Here is a 16,421-nt window from a genome sequence, read left to right as displayed (position 1 = left end):
ATTATCAAAGTATTATATATGCACTATATTTTTCTAAAATATTTTATTCATTACTTCAAGTATTTCTAGAATATCCTTACATTTTAACAAGTTATACAACTTAAAAAAAAGAAAACCTTGTTACTAAAAGCAGAGGACCAACAACGAAACCCTGAAGAACCACTGCCACCTCATATGACTGTTTGATTGATTGTTTTTTTGATTGATTGAGTGATTCCTTTAGTGTCATGGAGCATAAGCTGGATCTTTCCCGTCTAACGGATGAAGAGGCCAAACATGTTTGGGAAGTGATTCAACGAGATTTCAACCTCCGCAAGAAAGAAGAAGAGAGACTCAGGTACTCGTTCCCACACTCAGAGTTTTCATGTACAAATATCAGAAACATTACTAAAGTTTCAGGGTGTTTTTCAAACTGAAGCTGAAATATCAGCATTAATAATAGCACACAGAAAATTCTTGCTGCAGAAATACAACAAAATAAATAAAAAAATGCTTTGAAGCTTCTACACATTTTAATGGAAGTTTGAATATTGTTTGTATTCAGTGTTATTAAAAATTGGGCAAAAAACGGGCAAATCAAAAATCAATCAATGTACAAAGAATCAGAGAGTGAATTAAGTCCTTTTAAAAACTGATTAAGCATCAGATATGTTGTCAGGTTAGTGAAACAAAAGTAAACACAGTAAAAACAAACAAACTGAAATGATCTTCAGACATTCCCTCAGTGAATTTTGAGCTGTTTTTGGCATGCTTTCCTCTCAGAGTTGCTATTTTTAAGTCTTGGATCAGGGGACTCCAGGCCTCGAGGGCCAGTGTCCTGCAGGTTTTAGATCTCACCCTGGGTCAACACACCTAAATCAAATGATTAGTTCATTAACAGGCTTCTGGAGAACCCCAAGACATGTTGAGGAGGTCATTTAGCTATTTAAATCAGCTGTGTTGGATCAAGGACACATCTAAAACCTGCAGGACACCGGCCCTCGAGGCCTGGAGTCCACTACCTGTATCTTAGATAAACCCCAGACTTTCCCAGACTTTCTCTCTGTGACTCTGAAGCTAAACTTTGTGTGAGTCCTGGAGTTTGAACTGTTTTCGTTCATGTGAAGTTTGCAGGAATTCCAGCGTGAAAGACGTTGTTGTTGTTGCACTCGATCACGCCCCGGTCACACGGAGTTGCCTCACAAAGACACTCTGTGTCTCCTCCAAACACTCCAACTCCCATCAGCCCCCGGGGGGAGGGAGCAGCCTCACAGGGACTCATGACTGGAGAGAAATCATCAGGAACATGTTGTCATCTTCATCCTTTAACAAGCATACAAAACAAACCGAGAAATCAATAAAAACTGATCAGAATTCAACATTTAAAACTATGAAAGAAGCCAAAATGAAATCTGTAAGAAGACTTTTTTTATACTGTGGACTGATAAACTGGACAGGTGAGGAGTTCAGACTCTTGGGAGGGATTTGGACTAGAGTTCAAAAGGAGCACACTGCCAGCTCCTACCAGGAGGAGCAGGCCTGATGTAGATCCGGGACAGCAGGAGAGATTAGATCCTTGGGCTGGCCTGGGAAGGCCTCTGTGTTACTCCAGATAAGCTAGTGGTTGGTGGTTGCAGAGAGGGAGGTCTCTCTCCATTCCTGTCCCTGTGACCCATTGCCAGATAAACAGATCTGACTTGCAGTTGTGGTCGTCACATACTCTGAAGGTTTTTGTGGCTCAGCCCCTCCATGGTTCTCAGTCTGAGGCTGGTGGGCCTCCATGTGGACATTACTAAAGGGATGGATCACAAGAAGCAGGGAGAACACACGATTCATTCAGAGCCAATTATTGAGGGGCTGTGGGTGAGTCACAGATTGGTCATTTATCTTCTTTATGACTGCTGTTCCCTCTCTTCTCTGTGAAAATGTAAAGAACCGAAGTCTCACGTTGTTTTTTTTATCAGTTTAATAATTAATACCTTCATCCAACAGTCCATGGTAGCTCCATCTCCAGAGGGAATCAGCTCCTTGGTTCTGGTTCGTCTTCCTTTGTTTTTTATTCTACCTGTCAGCGAGGTTCAAGGTTTCTATAAGATCACCTGGAGTGGAATTTGAGTTGTTGTTTGCACCTTGTGATCTGGACCTTTGGATATTTGGCATCAGCCGACCTTTCCCGTTTTTGTGGAGCATGCTGCTGAGGTTTGATCCTTTGGTGCTTTACTCTGATCACGAGCCTGATTGAATAAAGATAGGCACAAACCAAACATAGCCAAACATCTCAAACACAGATTTACCTACTCTTTGTCCTGGAAAGCAAATCCATCACCACACTGTTCTTGAGAAACGAAATGTCAATGCCTTTGTTTCTAGTGTTTGATCTTCCAGATCTTCATCATCAGGTCTTCCTTCAGATCCTCAAAATTCCTCAAGAAGTTCTCTGTTATGGTTTTAGTTGTTTGTGCATTCCTTGGATTGGTCAGAGTGTTCTAATTTTATGAAATCTATGTTCATTTGTTATATTTGTTAAGTTTCCAAACCTCAAGGTCTCTACTCCATGATAAACTCGGGGACTATCTTTTCATGTCTTTTGCAGTGAGCTGAAGAATAAGATTGAGAAGGAGGACTCAAAACGAGAACTGCTGGGCTCTCAGAGCAACTTGTCCGACTCGCTTTGTATCCGCTGCCTGCAGCCCTTCAAGTTCCTGGTGAACAGCAAACGCCAGTGTCTGGACTGTCGCATGTACACCTGCAAGTCCTGCAGCCGCTACAACAAGAAGGAGCACGGCTGGGTGTGCGACAACTGCCGCATGAACAGGTGAGCCTCCGGCAGCGGAGAGCACTGCGTCAGCGTAAGCTCAGAGTTATTTGGTGGTCATGGTAGTTTCTTTTATGGTAGATGTTTATTATATTCTCTATATTCTGCACTTGTGTTGTTCAGGGTGCTCAAGATCGGGACTCTGGGCTGGTACCATGACAACGTGAGAAACCGTTTCAAACGCTTTGGTAGTGCCAAAGTGATGAGGTCATTGTACAAGAGGCTGAACGGAGAAGGTGAGTTTGCCTTATGTTAAAGAATTCAGAGATAATGAGTCAACTGTGAGCTTTTTAGGGTTTTATTGAAGTTACACGCTAACAGACAACTTGTGTTGGTGCTTCAGGTGGGCGTGATGATGACACGCAGAGTATGCCGGATGTCCACAGTTGTGAGTTTCTTAAATGTTTTACTATTAATAGATTTTAATTGGAAATTTTCTTCCCATTTACCATGCTATTTATATGTTACTGTCAAATATTAGTTCATTCTCTCTTTTTAAGTCCACCCTCAAAACTCATCTGTTTAAAATTGCCTATTCTTAAATTTCTGTATGTTTTAACTTTTATCTTCTATTTTTACCATTGTGTATATTTCCAGTTTTTATCTGTTGTACAGTGTCCTTGGGTGCTTTGAAAGGCGCTATTTAAATAAAATGTATTATTATTATTATTATTAAATGTTCCTGGTAATTAGGGTTAGGGGTTAGTATGTAATGTAAATATGTAAGAAAAATTGTGTATGTTTCTTTTCCGTGTCCTGTGTACTGTTTGTTTGTATATTTGTCTTTTTGGCTGCTGTTACAACCAAATTTCCCCTTGTGGGACAATTAAAGGATTATTCTATTCTATTCTATTCTAATTATGGGCAAAGGTTCAAATTAATCATGTAAAGGTAACAGCTGCTGGTCCAAAGCTAAGACTCACCAAACGTCACCGGGACTTAGCCAATCAAAAGAACATACGCTCAAAGGCTTAGAGTAGAGAGTAGAGTACCAGAAAGTACAACGACTACCAGAAAATTAGAGGTCATCCAGGTCTTTAAGACATTCCTGCAGTTTAACAACCGTATTTTCCGCACTATAAGGGGCACTTAAAATCGTTTATTTTCTCAACAATCAACAGTGTGCCTTATAATCCGGTGCACCTTATATATGAATTCTGGTTGTGCTTACTGACCTCAAACCCATTTTATGTGGTACACAGCACTCAAAAATCTGTCAAAAGTGTTTTAGTGGCGATCATGGCTCAAGAGTTGGGAGTTCGCCTTGTAATCGGAAGGTTGCCAGTTGGAGCCCCGGCTCGGACAGTCTCGGTCGTTGTGTCCTTGGGGACACTACACCTGTTGCCTACTGGTGGTAGTCAGAGGGCCCGGTGGCGCCAGTGTCCGGCAGCCTCGCCGGGTGGATGACTGCTTGTGTAAAGCGCTTTGGGGTCCTTAGGGACTAGTAAAGCGCTATACAAATACAGGCCATTTTAGTATGACTTTGGTAAGCTACGAAGCCACACCGCTTGATGTATTACAGCTACAGTAGTCAGGAGCCTCACGGGGTAATCTGGGTCCAAAACTACAGTAATTGGTGTGTGTTATCTGGCTTATAGATAATGTTGTGTGTGATCTGCATAGCAGTGAAAATACATGTCTATTCACACGTACAGTGGGATGCAAAAGTTTAGGCAAACTTGTTAATAGTCATTATTTTCCTGTATAAATCGTTGGTTGTTACAATAAAAAAAATGTCTGTTAAACATATCATATAGGAGACACACACAGTGATATTTGAGAAGTGAGATTAAGTTTATTGGATTTACAGAAAGTGTGCAATAATCGTTTAAACAAAATCAGGCAGGTGCATAAATTTGGGCACTGTTGTCATTTTATTGATTCCAAAACCTGTAGAACTAATTATTGTAACTGAAATTGGCTCGGTAAGCTCAGTGACCCCTGACCTACATACACAGGTGAATCCAATAATGAGAAAGAGTATTTAAGGGGGTCAATTATAAGTTTCCCTCATCTTTCAATTTTCTCTGAAGAGTAGCAACATGGGGGTCTCAAAACAACTCACAAATGACCGGAAGACAAAGATTGTTCACCATCATGGTTTAGGGGAAGGATACAGAAAGCTGCCTCAGAGATTTAAGCTGTCTGTCTCCACAGTTAGGAACATATTGAGACAATGGAAGACCACAGGCTCAGTTCAAATTAAGGCTCAAAGTGGCAGACCAAAAAAAATCTCGGATAGACAGAAGCAACGGTGAGAACAGTCAGAGTCGACCCACAGACCTGCACCAAAGACCTGCAACATCATCTTGCAGCAGATGGAGTCACTGTGCATCGTTCAACCATTCGGCACACTTTACACAAGGAGATGCTGTATGTGAGAGTGATGCAGAGGAAGCCTTTTCTCCGCCCAAAGCACAAACAGAGCCGCTTGAAGTTTGCTAAAGCACATTTGGACAAGCCAGCTTCATTCTGGAATAAGGTGCTGTGGACTGATGAAACTAAAACAGAGTTATTTGGGCATAACAAAGGCCGTTATGCATGGAGGAAAAAGAGCACAGCATTCCCAGAAAAACACCTGCTGCCTACAGTAACATATGGTGGTGGTTCCATCATGCTGTGGGGCTGTGTGGCCAGTGCAGGGACTGGGAATCTTGTCAAAGTTGAGGGACACATGGATTCCACTCACTATCAGCAGATTCTGAAGACCAATGTCCAGGAATCAGTGACAAAGCTGAAGCTGCGCCGGGGCTGGATCTTTCAACGAGACAACGAAACACTGCTCAAAATCCACTAAGGCATTCATGCAGAGGAACAAGTACAACGTTCTGGAACGGCCATCTCAGTCCAGACCTGAATATTATTGAAAATCTGTGGTGTGAGTTATAGAGAGCTGTCCATGCTCGGAAGCCATCAAACCTGAATGAACTAGAGAAAAGAGGAATGGTCCAAAATACCTTCAACCACAATCCAGACTCTGATTGTTGGACAACATCTTCCACCCCATGCATGAGACTCTGACAGCACTGAGCAGCTCCTTCACTGGCTGCAGCACCCACGATGTGGAACGGAGAGATTTCACAGGTCTTTCCTCCCCACTGCTGTCAGACTCCACAACAAAGACTTCAACTGATTAAACACATCCACACATGTGCAATAGCAATAACACTAAGTACAATACTCTTTCTGGCATCGTTGTATTATACTCATATTGTATATAGCATTTGTATTCTATTTTATTCGATTGTATATAGTATTTTATTTTAATTTATTTTCTTCTATTCTATTGTGTACAGTATCTTATGAATATATTATTCCAGTGTTTTTTTCTTCTAATTTTTCTATGCAACTTTGCACTGTCCACTGCTGTAACAAAACAAATTTCCCACGCGTGGGACTAATAAAGGTTATCTTATCTTATGTTATTGGAACCTGCAGGAAGCGTTTAGAGGCTGTAATTTCTGCAAAAGGTGGATCTACTAAATATTGATTTCATTTCTTTTTTTGTGGTGCCCAAACTTATGCACCTGCCTGGTTTTGTTTAAACAATTATTGCACACTTTCTGTAAATCCAATAAACTTCATTTCACTTCTCAAATATCACTGTGTGTGTCTCCTGTATGATATGTTTAACTGACATTTTTATTGTAACAACCAACGATTTATACAGGAAAATAATGACTATTAACAAGGTTGCCCAAACTTTTGCATCCCACTGTATACTGTGAATAGATTTGGTCCTAGTAAAGAACCTTGTGGAACTCCATAGTTAACCATGTGGTATACATACAAATGTGTACACATTAATAATGATTTGCTTTTTTATAAAGCACTGTTCAAAATTAGCTGTGGAATCAAATGGTTCAAAAGGAGCATCATCTAAAACTAAAACTGGACAGAATAATGACAAAACATGTTGCATTTTCAGACGCGTATAATGGCAATGAGGATGATCAAGGAGAATTCGAGGGTCAGCGCTACAAAGTGGTAATAAACATAAAAGTGATAAAGATGTGATTCTACATCTGTTTTATGAAATAATCCACATTCAGGCGTAACGTGATGTGTTTTCAGATGAGGAAGAACAAACGTCTGCTGTCTGTTCATCCTATGGACTTTGACAATGAGGATTATCTGCCTCACTCACGGCGTCCGTCTGTACAGGTAAGTCAAAGTTATGAAAAGCAAACATACAAAAGAGATCTAAAACCATGTGTGTAACTTTGGATTCACAGCAGCAGCAGGATGATCGGTACTATAGGAATGACGTGGACTACGACCATTACAGCCACAGAGGAAACCGCAGGAAGAGCCTGGACCGATATGCCATGAGACCTGGTCAGTATACCAGCATACCAGTCTTCCAGCAACATGATGCAGGTCCCAAAATACACAACCAATTTCACATGTCCAACAAAATAAACTGTTTAAACCACTGTGGTCTATATGGGGGTTACTGGGGCCCACAGAATCTGTCCACCATGATTTACCTTCCCACAGAAAACTTCTGGGAGTAACCCTATGGAAATGCGGGAATTAATGGAAATGCTGTTTGTCCTGTAGCTGTTTTCACTGGGGCTCCACCTGCTGTCTATTGGAGGAATCACAGCTTTTGTTTCACAGATTTATCACATCAAACAGATGCCTTCAAAACAAGCCTGTGAGACTGGATAACTAATTGCAAATTTTACTTATTATCAGGTTTAGAAAAAATTTCTACTTTGGATGTCCGACATGCTGCTTTTTATTTCCAACATGTACATTTACCTGAATGTTTTTACCTACCTGTCCATCTTTGTAGATCTGCATCCACCTGGATGTTTTTGTGTGTCCATGTTTACCTGTGTTTGTTATCAGATGACAACGGAGAGAATCGGATGGTCCGGACTCGCTCTCTGTCCAAGATTACCTCGTCGGTGGCTCGGCAGCAGTACATTGACACATCAGACGAGGAGGAGTACCAGAGGTACCCGCAGATGTACCAACAACCACCCCACCGCCGAAGGGGCAGTAGAACCTCCTCCCAGGAGAACCTGGGACAAGCCCCGCCGGTAAGGACAATCAACCAGTCACTTTAAGTTAAATTTTGGTGGCATAAACATTGGATTTTCTTCTCTTGATTCTTGGAAAACCTGTTTTAATTCTATGTTTTGCCTTTTTTTCTTCTTCATGGTATTTTGTACAAAAAGTTTCAGTCCGTATAATCTCAGCCATAAAGAACCAGGAGATATTGTTAACTGACACGGAGTCTTTTTGTCATACAAAATCATCTCCTTGGTGTTCATGTTGATTTTACATTGCAGATAAATGAACTGAGCAAACGAATGTTGGCCATCGAGAGTCTGCTGAGCCGCCTGGAGGAAAAGATTACACCTGGTGTAAACGAGGTGAGATGCGATGATGATGTGGGATAATGTGAGATCATTTCCTGAAACCAGTCGGTACAAACATTCTGTAACTTTGTTTTACAGCAGGCATCAAATCCATCAGCTCAGAATGAGGAGGAGAAACTGAGAAGGAAGCTTAGTGAGCTGGCGGGGAACCTGAGCGATAAGGGCCCGTCATCGGACGACGAAGCTGGGAAGAAGTCCTTTTCTGTGGGTAAAGGTTTGGCCGGACTGAAGGGTGGCCCAGCAATCGCTCTGAACTCCCGGAAGAACAAAGAACTGAGCTCATCCAGTGATGAGATGCCCACTGAGGCTCAAAAGGTAGGAAGACTGATTCAGTCCACTGTTTACAGAATTAATTGAATTCCAACCCATAAATCCAGAGAATGGGAACCTGGAGGTTTCTCAGACCACCAGTGGATCCGATGTTATAAAAAGCTTACTTTTGGATCAGTGCACAATCATTTAATGGCGAATTCGTTTTTAACATTGTTTTCAAAGAACAAAATAAAGTCTAAAAGGTTTTTTAACTCTTTATTTTGTCCGATGTCTCATAAACATCCAGGTTCCCACGTGTGATACATTCAGTGCTTCTACAGCATGGCTTGGCTTCTCCCCAAAAACGCTGTTTTACTCCATCTGTAACGGGTCTGAACACCATGTTTCTTGTTCATTCTCATGTTTTTGTCCTCATCCACTCCTGAAAATACTGAACGTTTCTCTAAACTTCTCATTGGTTTTCTTATTCCATCTGTGACAAAAAAATAATAATGAGAAATGAGGTGTGGTTCCTGTCCTAGTAAATCCACATCTACAGACTAGATGTCCAGTGACCTCCTGATGGAGGAGAACTCTTTCTGATGCATCACGGACTAGTCCTCACTAACCTGCTGCCTCCTGCATTGACTAACAGCCGTCTGTTAGGTTACTGTTACTGTGAAGCTCAGCAGCTACCTGCCTGGACCACATGACCCCTCACCTGTACAGGTGTTCACCTAAAAACTAAACCTCTGCTCAGTCATGTGACACCAAACAGAAGGAGAAATCTGTAAAAGCACTGAGTGTTGGGAAACCTCTTCGTCTGCCTCTGAATCATAGCTGGGGAATCAGCAGCATAGTTTTTAACACTGTAGTCAGGTCTGTCTGAAACACATGCCACCATTTTAGGAACAAAAGGTGTGCACCACATTTAAAAGTAGAAAGTTTTTTTTATGTGCAGAGTCCTTTTTAATCGCAACATGACCTCCCAGAGACACAAGTCAGACACAAGAAATGCTGTGGTGCTGTGGGGCATCCAGCCCGGTAGCTGCTGCAGGATGGGATGTTGTTTTCCAGCTGCTAACATCTGTCCCTCTACATGGCTTTCAGAGATCGACTGCCGCCGCCCTCTGTGACCTCACCACTGAGGTCCTGAGAACCATTAATGCCACAGAAAACGCTATGGTCGAGTACGGCCTCTCAGAGCCGATCGACAGGTCCCACTTAGTAGGCACTGACGTAAAGCAGGCCGATGATGCGTTCAGGGAACTTGAGGAAAATGTAAGCCTCCAACATGAACTGCACACCTCATTGTCCCTGAAACCCAACCCTCTACCTCGTCCGAAGCATGACGGAAATGTCTGGACTGGCTTTAACCTTCCCGGCTGTTGTGTGTCCGTCCATCAGCGACAGGGCTGGTGTCGGTCAAACACACTGGGTCCAGTCTCAGTCCAGTTTGAGTCCAGTTACAGCAGTTCTAGATTTAGGAAAAGGTTACGTGATCATTTGAAACATGCCCCAGAACAGTTGGTAAAACCAGGTCGATGCTCATTATTGTTCAATAGCCTTAAAGCTATCAGTAAAAATGACCCGTTAGGAGAATGTGTACAATATAAGGGATTTGTTCTAGTTTCATCATCAGGTCATAATGTCATGACTGAACTCTACATCCTCTGATGAGACCAGGTCTTCTCCTGTTACCTGTTCAGTGATTGAGTCAGTCAGAGAACCAGTGTGTTTCACTGATGCTCAGGCCTGTCTTCATCATCATCACCATCATTCTCAGTGGTCTGGAGGCGTGTCAGCTGACCCAGGGGTCTGTCCTGTTACCTGTTTAGGTGTACATCACGGCCGGTCAGTCCTACGAGCTGGAGTCGAAGCTGCGGCGGCTCGAGCAGAGTGCCAAGAATCAGTTTGGAGGGGCGACGGACTCGGAACTGTCTGAGCTTGAGGACGTGGTGGCACTGACCGCCGCCAGAGTCCAGAGTGCTGAGAGCGAGGTGGGTCAATGGCTCTGGATGGACATGGTCATGTTTACGCGGTGTCTAGGAACAAAATGGCTGATGCTGGAATAAACACAAATTTCTTACAGGAAGCTTTTCAAGTCTTCCTGTTTTTAATAAGCAAACTCAACAGTTTCCCTTCATGTTTGTTCCATCTGCAGGTCTCTGATATTGAGAGTAAAATCGCTGCTCTGAGCGCCGCCGGATCCAAGAAGAAGGTCAGTGTGTGAGGAAATGATGTCAAGGTTACATTAACGTGTGCTCACTCACAGGAACAAATAAAAAAGTTATCGGGCTTCAGCTGTTAGACGGTCATCACTTTTCTAGTGTAACCTTTTTGAAGGGAAACTCAGAGCATAGACTGGACTGAGTTACTGAAGAGAAATAATGGCACTGGATATCGGTACCCATCCCTAATTTTAACATGGGAGTATATGAGGACTGAGTCACTGCTGGAGCCTCTAGTGGACACCAGAGGAACTGCAGGTTTTGGTTTTCAGAGGTAGACGGTTGACTGGATGCCATGTTAGCTGCATGGAAACAGTTTCTTTCTAACATCACTCAGGACTAAGTTAAAAACTTCCATGTTTCTTTGCAGGTTTCAGGAACTCAGAGAAAAAAGTCGACTCAGGATTTTCAGAGTAAGAAACACACTCACGTTGCTTTCTGCACGTTTAAAGTGAAGAAGCTGAAACATGTTACAGTCACGTTCCAGGCCATGACATTACAAAGTTGTGATGCGTGTTCGTTAACAGCGAAGAACCGTGTTAATGAGCATTTCTTGTTTCAGAAGCTAACGGCACTCAGTGGAAATCCAGCAACATGTTCTGAAGCAGAAACAGACCTTCAGCAGCTGCTGCTTGCTCCTCTTCGTCATGAAGCCTTCATCATAGAGCAACTCAAAGAGCAACTTTTATCTGTAACTGCTGCTGCTTATGTGTTAGAAACATAACCCATGATTACAGCTGGTAGATTTAGACAAAATATGAGAAAACGTGAAAAAGTACGTACCAAACTAAATGAGTATTCAAATGTACAGTCATTACAATATTTTTTGAAGCTCAGAGGCAGCTGGAGAGAATTACATGGGAATGAAGTAACATGAAAATGTTTAAAAATGTATAAATCCAAAATATTTCGTTTTAACACTGACAAAGTTTCGGCTTGTCTCAGCAACGCAAAGCCCCCAGCATCCGACATCAGCATGGAGGAGAGGAAGGCACTCACATCACTTAGTGATGACAACAAAATCATCATCCTTCCGGCAGACAAGGGCAGGTGCACAGTATTGCTAAACCAGAAAGACTGTCATGAGAAAATTTTGTTACTACTCAGTGACAAAAATACTTATGAGCCCCTGAAACGAGGCCCATGAAGTGGACTGTCTGTCTGAAGCAGTTAGAACAAGACAATGCTATGGACTTGATCTCATACCACAGGCTGTACCCAGGGTAATCAACACCAAGTCTGTATGGTTTACCGAAGATACATGAACAGGATGCACCTTTAAGACCGATTGTCTGTATGATCAACTCGGTCACCTATAACAACCCAAAGTTTCTGACTTCGATCCTCAACCCGCTGGTAGGCAGCTCTGAACACCACATCCAGAACACCTTGGAGTTTGTTGAGAAGGTGAGAGATGTCATTATGGAGGCAGATGAAACCATGGTCTCGTACGATGTTACATCTCTTTTCACTTGCATCCCAGTCACGGAAGCGTTGGCGGTAGTAAGAGATTACAGGATGACACCAACCTTAGCAACAGGACCACTCTCAGCATCAGGGATCATATTTTCCACATATTTCACATACAAGGGTCAGTGTGCCATGGGTTCCCCAGTTTCACCCGCTGTGGCCAATTTGTACATGGAAGAAGTGGAAAAGAGGGCTTTGCTATCCTACCCTGAAACACCACCAAGTCATTGGTTCAGGCATGTGGATGACACCTGGGTGAAAATCAAATTTCAGGACGTACCACAATTCATGTATCACATTAACTCGGTGGACCGACACATCAAATTCACCAGGGAGGATATGAAAAGTGGCAGGTTAGCCTTCTTAGACTGTGACATTTCCATCAGTAATGGGGGACATCTAAAAGCTAAAGTGTACCGGAAACCTACGCGTAGGGATCAGTATGGCGCGATATGGCAGCCTCGCTTCTGTCAGTCTGCCCCAGGGCAGCTGTAGCTACAACTGTAGCTGCCTCCACCAGTGTGTGAATGTGAGAGTGAATGAATAGTGGCATTGTAAAGCGCTTTGGGTGCCTTGAAAAGCGCTATATAAATCCAATCCATTATCTAAGGTTTGACTCTCATCATCCACTGGAGCACAAACTGGGTGTCATCAGGACGCTACAACACAGAGCGAACACCATCCCCACAGACACAGCAGTCAGGGAAGCAGAAGAACATCACATCAAGAAGGCGCTGAGTAGATGTGGTTATCCTAGCTGGACATTTGTCAAAGCTGGGACGGCACCGAAAGAAAGCTCCAGCCAATCCAGGAGAGAAGGGCAATCAGTGCCTAAGCAAAAACCTGTAGTGATCCCGTACGTGTCAGGAGTATCAGAACAACTGAGACACTTTTTTTCTAAACACCGGGTCTCTGTGGCTTTTAAACCCCAAAACATGCTGCACCAAAAATTGGTCCACCCCAACGATCGGTCCCCCAACTCAAACAGAGTAACATAGTGTACGCTGTTAAGTGCCAGGAGGATTGCCAGGACTTATACATCGTGGAAACCAGACACCCTCTGGCGAAGCGGATGGCACAACACTGAAGAGCCACCTCGTCAGGGCAAGACTCTGCAGTCTAGTCACACCTACAGGCCAGTGGACACTCTTTCAATGATGAGGATGTACAGATCCTGGACAGGGAGGAACGCTGGTTTGAGGGCGGAGTCAAGGAGGCCATTTACGTGAAAAGGGAAAGACCATCTCTGAATTGAGGAGGGGCCTAAGGGTCACCATCTTACAATGCTGTGATTGCAGCCATTCCCCAATTCTCTGTGAATGGTACTAATGGCCATTGATCAGTGGGCTTTGATCAATGCTCATGAGTATTTGCATATTAATGATCAAGGAACTGACTTCCCAGCCCATTGTTCCTTCAGTGGGCTGGTTTCAGTCATTATGCAAATGTCCTGTTTATAAGATTGAAACCTGCAGTCAGCTGAGACTGAAGAAGTCACTTGGATGAAACATTTCTCCCACTGAAAAAGTCCAGATGAACAGAATCAACTTTTGGTGACTGACAGAAGACAGATATAAAAACTTTATTTCAAAATAAAATCTATTAACTTTAAAACCATTTCTAAACTTAATCTCCTCTGACGCAATTTGATTGGCTCAGACAGACAATTCACTTTTTACTTTTATGTTTAATTCTGGCACCACTGAGCTTCTATAGACTTTGGTCAGCTGTTTATTAAACTTGTGTTTGTATCACTGCTGATACGATCAATAAATTTTAAAATCAAACCCTGTTCTTATTTGATCCATATATTGATTTTATGGATGAATGGTACTGATCATCAGAACTGATCACATTTAGAGTTTAACATATTTAGTTTCTTTGATTATTGATAACATTGATCTGCATTTGCCTTTATGATCCATAAAACATCAAATCAATTCTGCATTTTTAACTTATTTCATATATTCATGAGAAAATTACAGGATTCTTTACCATCAGTGTGTTCAGCCTTGAGATTACTGAAGCAGTCCATCCTCTGACCAGCAGGGGGCGATAATTCCTGCAAAGGAGGGTGGATTCTACATAAAGGAGAAGTGGACTATCTAATCCATAGAGGGCACTTTGTAGCTCCTTTTATACGAGCTCACAGTGTGTCCAAGTACTTAGAGTGTCTAGTTACTGGCTAATGACATCAGGCAAACCCATGAAACACTCCAAATTCACTCAGCTCCAATAAAAGTGTTAAATGTACACACGTCATGAAAAAGAGCATTTACGAGCTAAGTTAGAGGCTAGCAGAAAGTTAGCTAGCTAGCTTGTAAAGATGAAGATGAACCATGTTGTGACTGAAGGACTTCTACAAACATGAAACATACAGATGTGTACAGACTGGTAGAGCTTTGGACGTAAACACAGGTGAAAAACTAACCAGCATGTGAACTTTTTTTATTTACGAACTTTACTGTTTGTTCAGCTCATGTTTGATTTCTTCACACAACAAACTGTGTGTGTTTTTATTTCCAGTCTCACAGTCTGGCAGAGGCAGAGTGTATGCATTGATGAAAGGACCTAAAATGCAGACACAAAGAACATGGAAGAAAACTTGAATATTAACAAAAAGCAGGCTGTTTAATATAAAAAAGGTGGAAAAACAAAAATCAGATACACACAGGGGAGAAACTAAATGCTAAACACGCAACGAAAAAACAAAACTTAGAATGTCGTAAAAACCTGAACACAGAAAAAAACCCGTAGACACGGAAACATGAGGAGAAACAACAGACGACATGACAATGAATGAGCAGAAACACACAGACTAAATACACACAGGGGTGATTAGGGGAAGTGGAAACACATGGGGAAACAGCTGACACAAAATAAAGCATAACTCAAAACGCTGGGTCGAAAGACCCAGGATCGTGACATCCAGTTTCGTGCCAAAAACTGTTGCCCCATTTATGAGAGCGCGCAAAGGAGGAGGAGCCACTTGCCCAGCTCCGTTTCTGTATGCTACTTGTCACTGATCTGCAGCCGTTGCAATAAAGCACTTTAATGGTAATTTAGTGACATTGTAATGTGCCGTGCGGAAGACTATTTACCCTAAACTGTGCACTGCAAAAACCTGCCGGGAACAGTTTGAAGAGGAGGTTGAATGGAGACATAAGGATGGGTTCCAGAGTTTGACAGACATAATAATCATTTGTTATTGTCACACTATATAAGCTTTATGGCCCGATGAGGGTCATCCTTTGTGTGAAGACAGATGTTTGATTTAACACAGAGGTCCACCGCTGTAACTTGTAATTTCAGCTGCTGAAGCAAATTAAATCTTTTTAAATTAAAGATATTTCTCCTGAATTCTTTCTGAAAAATCTGAACATGTCAGTAGATGAGTTAGTGAAAAGATAACTCATTTTCTTGCAACTAAAATCAATTCTGAAGTAGGATTTGTCCAACTCAGACAACTCAACTCAACTCAAACCATGGCAGTTTGTCCTGAAACAACTGTAATCTCCACTCTTATTCTGAAAATGATCAATAATATTTGTTTTCTTAATGGTAGCACTGGTTTAGCTCACTGAGATGAGCAGAGCGGGTGGTGAGGGTTCGACTGTAAATATAAAGACCCGAAGCACAGCGAGTCTCCGACCATGTGTTTAGTCTGAGTTACAGCTCTGTAAATGTATTCCTATCGCTGCTCAGATACTGTGTCCACACTGACATTTGATTATTAAATGTCAGCTCCCTCCAAAATAAGAGCTTTCAAAAACAGTCACATCAACTGATTTTATTTTGAAAGTCAGAGTTTGTTGAAGCTGATGAAACCAGATTTAAAAACACTTCATGTCATCTGTGTTCATTCAACCGACATCATGCAGTTCATATTCTCACCAGCAGAGGGCCACAAATCACCATCCATGAAAAGTTCAAGGACATGTAAGTGACATCAGAGCTGTACATATTGATCTGATCAATATGGAAGTTCATGTTTCTTTGATTGGATCAGTTTTTAAAAGCAGCTGTTTTTATAGAATGACGGAAACATGAGATATTCTGAATGCCTTTAATATTTGATACACTGAGCACTACTGGATGTCCACTTATTCACCCATGATGGAAAAATCCCATTAAGAAAGAGAAACCAGACATTTGGATTCATTTTAATGAGCTCAGGCTTGTTGGAAATGCAGAGCAGCTGTGCCTGACTGAACAAGGACCATCATGACAACAGTCCAAATTCCAGGACTGATCATTGTCTCCACACAAACAGTCTTCACT

At 42.2% G+C, this 16,421-nt stretch overlaps 1 protein-coding gene across 3 annotated transcripts; it reads left to right on the top strand.

The window, feature by feature from the left end:
* The first annotated feature begins 227 nt into the window (after positions 1-227).
* Positions 228-11,273, top strand: mlpha (melanophilin a). 3 transcript variants are annotated; one of them, XM_085373060.1, is made up of 15 exons: positions 228-337; positions 2,573-2,794; positions 2,918-3,030; positions 3,138-3,182; positions 6,723-6,781; positions 6,869-6,952; positions 7,030-7,132; positions 7,652-7,845; positions 8,098-8,181; positions 8,266-8,502; positions 9,550-9,720; positions 10,278-10,439; positions 10,604-10,660; positions 11,041-11,083; positions 11,233-11,273. In XM_085373060.1, the coding sequence occupies exons 1-15, from the start codon at positions 228-230 to the stop codon at positions 11,271-11,273; spliced, it is 1,725 nt and encodes a 574-aa protein (XP_085229186.1). The 3 variants fall into 3 exon arrangements, with proteins under 3 accessions (XP_085229186.1, XP_085229185.1, XP_085229187.1); XM_085373059.1 differs by having other exon boundaries at positions 6,869-6,958; XM_085373061.1 differs by lacking the exon at positions 9,550-9,720 and having other exon boundaries at positions 6,869-6,958; positions 8,269-8,502.
* Positions 11,274-16,421: the final 5,148 nt, after the last annotated feature.

This window comes from Diplotaxodon limnothrissa, linkage group LG15 (genome assembly GCF_057381915.1).
Source record: "Diplotaxodon limnothrissa isolate DT_005_m linkage group LG15, D_limnothrissa_male_GT1.1, whole genome shotgun sequence".
NCBI lineage: Eukaryota > Metazoa > Chordata > Actinopteri > Cichliformes > Cichlidae > Diplotaxodon > Diplotaxodon limnothrissa.
This window is presented reverse-complemented; position numbering and strand designations above follow the sequence as displayed.

Excerpts from the sequence above, each read along its gene's own strand:
- mlpha (XM_085373059.1), top strand. The coding sequence starts at position 228 with ATGGAGCATAAGCTGGATCTTTCCCGTCTAACGGATGAAGAGGCCAAA. Across the intron at positions 6,782-6,868 it reads AGGGTCAGCGCTACAAAGTG|ATGAGGAAGAACAAACGTCT; the intron begins GTAATAAACATA and ends ATGTGTTTTCAG. Across the intron at positions 9,721-10,277 it reads TCAGGGAACTTGAGGAAAAT|GTGTACATCACGGCCGGTCA; the intron begins GTAAGCCTCCAA and ends TTACCTGTTTAG.